Source organism: Fukomys damarensis, unplaced genomic scaffold (genome assembly GCF_012274545.1).
Source record: "Fukomys damarensis isolate Sample0158 unplaced genomic scaffold, DMR_v1.0_HiC HiC_scaffold_23, whole genome shotgun sequence".
In the NCBI taxonomy this organism is placed as follows: Eukaryota; Metazoa; Chordata; class Mammalia; order Rodentia; family Bathyergidae; genus Fukomys; species Fukomys damarensis.
In genome coordinates this window covers 12,945,640-12,952,163 of record NW_022900935.1, presented here as the reverse complement: position 1 = coordinate 12,952,163, position 6,524 = coordinate 12,945,640, and the positions used below count along the sequence as shown (strand labels likewise).

Sequence of the window (6,524 nt, the reverse complement as noted above, 5' to 3'; positions counted from 1 at the left end):
TTTTTTTTTTTTTTTTTTTTTTTTTTTTTTCTGGCCTTTTTCTTTTCAAGTTTGCCTTGATCTCACTATGTAGCCTAGGCTAGTCTCAAACTTGAGCCAATCCTCTTGCCTCAGCTACCTGAGAGCTAAGATTACAGGCATTTGCCACCACACCCAGTTGTTTGTTTTGTTTTTTTAAGAAAATGTAAAAATTGGCTTCTTTCCCATTATTTGTAATGCTGCAACTAAAAGCAGTGGTAGTAGAATATGCTTTTGTTTGTTAACAGTATATGACATGTTCCAAGAATGTGAATATTATTTTACTCTCTAAACAGAAACCAGCCAAAACACTTACGTCTTTTCCTTATAAATCATTGAAACCATCAGATGAAATGATTGAGATTACTAATGACTTGGGGAAGACCGAGATTTTCTGCTCTATCAATTGCTTTTCTGCATACAGTAAATCTAAGATGGACTCTTCTACAGGTAATGTTTGTTTAGCCACTTCAGAGTTCTACTAAGGATTTAAGAATATAAGCACATTTTGCTTTTCATTTATAACCTTGATTCATTTCCAAACTAAACCAGTTTATAAGGCAAAATAATATATAAAAGTTGCAAAGAACTGTTTCCTAGTTTTTTGTTTGTTTCTTTCTGTAACACTTGCAGTTGAGCCCAAGGGCACCCTATTCCTGAGCCACATCCTTGGTCTTTTTTATTTTGAGACAGAATCTCACTAAGTTACCCAAGGTGGCCTTGAACCTGTGATCCTCGTGTCTCATCCTTCAGTGCTGGTATTATGGGCATGAGTTATCAGAAGTGGCATTTCCTAGTATTTTTTGTGTAAAAGGAAGGCTACTGTACCAGAGATTTAGTATTTATTTGTAAATATTGTTGTGTTTCATTGATACAAATCCTCTTTAAGACAAGATTAGCCAGGTGTGGTGGTGCACACTTGTAGTCCCAGCACTTAGGAGGCTGAAGCAGGATGAGAGAGGCAGGATGATCACTGTGGTGAGTTCAAGGCCAGCCTGGGCCACAAAGTGAGTTCAAGTCCAGCCTGAATTACATAGTGAGACCTTGTCTCAAAAAACTTTTTAAAAAGTAAGATTTATGGAAAAAAGTTAGGGGTGCATGTCCTTATTTAGACCCTTTAGTAAATGAATGTGTATTTGTGCATACATTTGTATTCTTACATTTGTTTACATTGAGTACCTAGTACAGGACTTGGTTCATAAGAGTCACATATCAGTATTGAGTTTATTCAGAACATTTATGGTAAGAATAGTTTTGTTAGAATGTAGAATGTTTGCCAGACGTGGTCACATATGCCTTTTATTCCAGCACTTTGGGAGACTGAGGCAAGATCATAAATTCAAGCCCAGCCTGGGCAACTTTGTAATTTAGCAAAACCCTGTCTCAAAATAAAAAATTAAAGAGGGTTGAAGCCAGGCATGATGGCTCACACCTATAATCTCAGCAGTCAGGAGGCTGAAACAGGAGGATTACCACCAGTTCAAGGCCAGCCTGGGCTACTTAGTGAATTTGAGGCCAGCTGGAACTGTGAAGTGAGATCACAACAAAAAAATAATAATAATTTTTTAAATGAATAAAAGGGTTGAGAATGTAGCTCAGTATAAAAGCCCTGGTTTCAATCCCCAGTATTTTTTAAAAATTGTACTTAGTTCTGCTTTGTGTAAATAAGGCTTTTTTAGTTACATTTTTTATGCAGTAGAGGTAGTTGGAAATGCCTTAAGATTCCATAATGGTGCCGGGTGTGGTGGAGCGGGCCTATGATCCCATCCCTCAGGAGACTGAGGTAGGAGGATTGCCGTGAGTTCAAAGCCAGCCTAGTCTACATAGCAAGACTCTGTCTACAAAAAAAGAAAAAAAAGAGGGCTAGGGATATAGCTCAATGGTAGGGCATTTTCACAGCTGGTATGAGGTCCTGGGTTCATTCCTCAGCTCACTCAACTTTAAAATAGAAAGCGTCACTAAGCCTGGGCCAACTAAGTATTCTATCAGTGACCCTCATGTAGGACCAGAGGTGCTATTTACATAGACAACCAACTAAATGATGCCTCTGGAGTTTGTACAATATTATATAAACTGATTTGTTACAGAACTCTGCAATGCTAACATACCACCCTAGCTCTATTGTTGAGATTTATGAATCCTGGAAGAGTTAATAATTAATGTCTACTAGGAGATTCTATAAGAATCTTCACTAGAGGTAATTTAACATTAACTGTATATAATTTCAAGCAAATAGACTAAAAGTACTGAGAAATTATGTGCAAAAGTAAAAGATACGAAATGATAGAGTAATATAAATTATCAGTTTCATCTTGTTAATACTCTTAAAGAACCTGGATATTCCTAAGCCCTAACAAAAATTACTTTAGTTCCTAGCGGTACCTAAGATATTTGATATTTGCATTGTTCCTTGAAACATGTTTGTATTGAAAAAAGCAGTGGCAAAATTTATTTGAAAAATTAAAAGTGAAGAGTGAGGGAGAAACTGGCTCTGCAGAGTGAATTTGGGCCAAGTAAAAGAGGAAAAAGCAAGATAACACCCTGGAGAAAGCAGGGTAGGCTATCATGAGGAAAGCCACAATAGTCATATTTGATATTTTTATATGTTTGGGTTTTTTGTTGTTTCTTGTTTTTCTTCTGTTTTGTTTTATTTTTGTGGAGCTGGGGATCCAGCTCTGGAGTTCATACATGCTAGGTAAGCACTCTACCACTGAGCTGCATACATCCTTAGCAAGAAACACTTATTAAATATTGCTTTCTGATCGATTCTGCCCAGTTCATAAGAAATATTTTTGTTTATTTTATCAGCAAATGTTTCTACAACGCAGAGTGCTTCAGTGGAGCACCCTTCTCCAAAGAAAGATTTAATTCCAGTTATAAGCAATATAATGTCATTAGCAGATAATCATGTTTCCCTGCCCATCGTGAACACGGACATCTTACAAGGTAAAAGTTGATGTGAAGACATTTGACATAAACGGTCTCATCATGCTTGATCATTCTGTTTATTTGTTAAATTTTGGTTTTGTTTCCTGATACTATTACAGTTTATGATGCTGTTTTATAGATGATAGTATGAGATCTTGATTTATGCTTCAATTTATTTTTGCGTCAATTTATTTTAACAGATACAGTTTCCTCAGTAACAGAAAATGACATTATGGATGTAAGTTTTATCCTATTTTGGCTACTATCTTTGGTAAACATTATGTGTGCATGCATATATGTTTTTATAAGAATGTTTACACAGAAGTCACATTAGTCGTCTCTCTCCTGCTTGGGAGTAAACAATTCTAGGCATCCAAGCAATAAAATTTACTTTTGAATTATATACCAAAGGTCTTTTTAACCATTTAATGTTGAATTTAGATTGCAAACAGTTACAAGTAATTGTTAGTGTTCCCCTACTAACAAGTTCCTACTGTAATTTATTTAACTGTGCTATTAGAATAGATGTGTTTGATGTTTTGATTATTTGAAAACTGGTAAAACAAGTATTACTTTTATCATTTTACCCAAAGAGTTCACCCAAGGAATCAAGTAGTGGTGTTGCTAATGGTATGGAACAGCCGAGCCTTTTGCCATCACCAACGGTACTCAGTCAGCATACGTTTGATTCCAGCATAGAAGCACAAAAAGATGAAGTGTTAAACCAGGATCCTGCATACAGTGTGAAATCTATGAAAGTAAGTAATGGACTCTGTCATCCAAAATTTACTTCTAAAGTGCAAAAAGTTAAAGATAAACCACAAAGTATTAGAAAATCTTGGCGTTCAAATCGTCAGCGCTTACACAACAGTATTAAAAAAGATGTAACATTTTGTTATTCATGCCAGTTGTTCTGCCAGAAAAGTTTTAGCTATGGAGGAGAGTCATTTGTAACCCAAGGAACTTCTAATTGGAAAAAAACACTAGAAAAATTCAGAAAGCATGAAAAAAGTGAAATGCATTTGAAGTCCTTGCAGTTTTGGAGGAAATACCAGTTTTGTGATGAAGCTGTCGGTGATAATTTATCTAATCACCCAAAACAGATTGAAGAGCAAAAAAAATACCTAAAACTTATCGTTGAAAATATTTTATTTCTTGGGAAGCAGTGTTTACCCTTAAGAGGAGATGATCATTCTATTTCTTCTGTGAATAAAGGCAATTTTTTAGAATTGTTAGAAATCAGAGCAAAAGATAAAGGAGAAGAAATATATCAACTCATGAATTCACAAGTTGACTTCTATAATAGTACACAAATTCAAGCTGATATTTTTGAAATAATAAAGATGGAAATGTTGCAGGATATTGTGAATGACATCAATCTCTCCTCAGCTTTTTCAATTATATGTGACGAGATAACTAACGCCACCAAAGAACAACTTTCAATTTGCGTAAGATACCCACAAAAAACATCAAAAGCTGTCATAATCAAGGAAAGATTCTTGGGTTTTGTTGATGTTGAAGAGAAGACTGGAACCGACTTACACAGCAGTATCAAAACTTATCTGCAGCAAATTGGAGTTGATTTTAATAAAATGTGTGGCCAGGCCTATGATAGTCCTACTAATCTGAGAGTAAAATTTAATAAAATTGCAGCAGAATTCAAGAAGGAAGAGCCAAGAGCTCTATATGTACATTGTTATGCGCATTTTTTTGATTTAGCAGTAATTAGATTTTGTAAAGAAATAAAAGAACTCCGAAGTGCTTTAAATACTCTCACTTCTTTATTCAACACTATATATATGTCTGGGGAAATGCTGGCAAATTTTCAAGACATTTGTAAGCTAAGTCAAAACAAAACATGTAGTAAACATACATCGCAGTCATGTTGGATAGTCCATGATCGTACATTGTTATCTGTGATTGAGAGGCTTCCAGAAATTATTGAAACATTGGAAGTTGTATCAAGACACTCCTCAAACACAAGTTTAGCTGATAAATTGAATGATTTGTTAACACTGGTTTCCAAATTTGAGTTTATTTTTTGTTTGAAATTTCTTTATCGAGTGCTAAGTGTTACAGGAATTCTTTCCAAAGAGCTTCAAAGTGAAACCATGGACATTTTTTCTTTGTCTTCAAAAGTAGAAGCAATTTTGGAATGTTTATCATCTGAAAGAAATGATATATATTTCAAGACTCTTTGGGATGGATCAGAGGAAATATGTAGAAAAATTATCAGTAAAGATTTTGAAGTTGAAAAGCCTTCTCTTCAAAAAAGAAGAAAAATTCAGAAAACGATAGATCTTGGCAATTCAGAGAATGTGTTTTTTCCTACTTCAACAGAAGAACAATATAAAATTAATATTTATTACCAAGGATTAGATACTATATTGCAAAATTTTAAATTATATTTTTCAGAGTTTGATTATTATAAAATGAAGCAAATTTCAGAGCTGTTATTTAAATGGAATGAACCGTTAAATGAAGCAACAGCCAAACACATTCAAGAATTTTATAAGCTTGATGCAGATATTATCCCTGAACTTAGATTTTATCGGCATTATGCAAAGCTCAACTTTGTCATAGACTCTGCTTCTATCAATTTCATTACTCTTGGCTATTTGTTTATTCAACATGGTCTTCACAACAATATTCCTTGCATCTCAAAGCTGTTACATATTGCTTTGTCTTGGCCAATTACTTCAGCAAGTAATGAAAACTCATTTTCTACACTGCCTCGTCTTAAAGCATACTTAATTCACACCATGGGACAAGAGAAGCTCAGTGGCCTGGCCCTAATGGCTGTTGAGCAGGAGTTGGTAAATAAATTGATGGAGCCTGAAAGACTCAATAAAATTATAGAAAAGTTTATCAGTCAAATGTAAGAAATACAATACCTGCTAATTGGAGCTTAAAAGAATTTTATCTGCTGAAATCCTGGTTTCCCTGTTGTGGTTTTTTATTTTTTTTATTTATCTATTTATTTTTGGGGGATGGGTTATCATTATGTTGCCCATAGCTGGTCTGGAACTTGGGAGAAGTTATCCTCCCGCCTCAGCCTGCCACGTAGCTAGGACTGAAGCGTGACAGTGTGCTCAGCTTAGAATCCTAATTTTTGACTTAAAATAAACTCTCTTGCTGGGGATTTAGCTTAGTGGCACTTGCAAGTGAAGGGTCCTGAGTTCAATCCCTGGTACGAAAAACATTTTTTTCAATTTTTTAAAATATATACTTTCAAAAGAATATGTATTACATTTACATTCAAAAGACATCGAATAATGTACAACGGAAAAGTTTCCTTCCCTTTTTCAGTTTCTCCTTCCTAAAGTTTTATCTGTTCCTTAAATGTCTTCTTAGAGATATTTTTCATAAGAGGCACAATACAGTGTACAGTGGTCTTCAGCTTGTCCTTTCTACGTATGATATTTTTGAGATTGTCTCATGTCAGTAAATAGTTGACTTTTTTACAACTACAGAATGTTATATTGTATAAATATACCATAGTACCTTGTGCATAGGTTATTTGTACATAATAAATTACTGTAAAATATAAAAATTAGAATTCCTGGTCAGAAGGTGTT

The 6,524-nt window shown here is 34.5% G+C and overlaps 1 protein-coding gene across 2 annotated transcripts in view; it reads left to right on the top strand.

Moving 5' to 3' along the window:
• Positions 1-6,142, top strand: part of Zmym1 (zinc finger MYM-type containing 1) — a 28,017-nt gene extending 21,875 nt beyond the window's left edge. For both annotated transcript variants that reach the window (XM_033767625.1, XM_010645230.2), the window contains 4 exons: positions 315-468; positions 2,827-2,964; positions 3,147-3,184; positions 3,540-6,142. In XM_033767625.1, the coding sequence (XP_033623516.1) occupies positions 315-468; positions 2,827-2,964; positions 3,147-3,184; positions 3,540-5,828 (2,619 nt within the window). In that variant the 3' untranslated portion in view covers positions 5,829-6,142. The remainder of the gene's footprint in view (positions 1-314; positions 469-2,826; positions 2,965-3,146; positions 3,185-3,539) is intronic.
• The last annotated feature ends 382 nt before the right edge of the window (positions 6,143-6,524 follow it).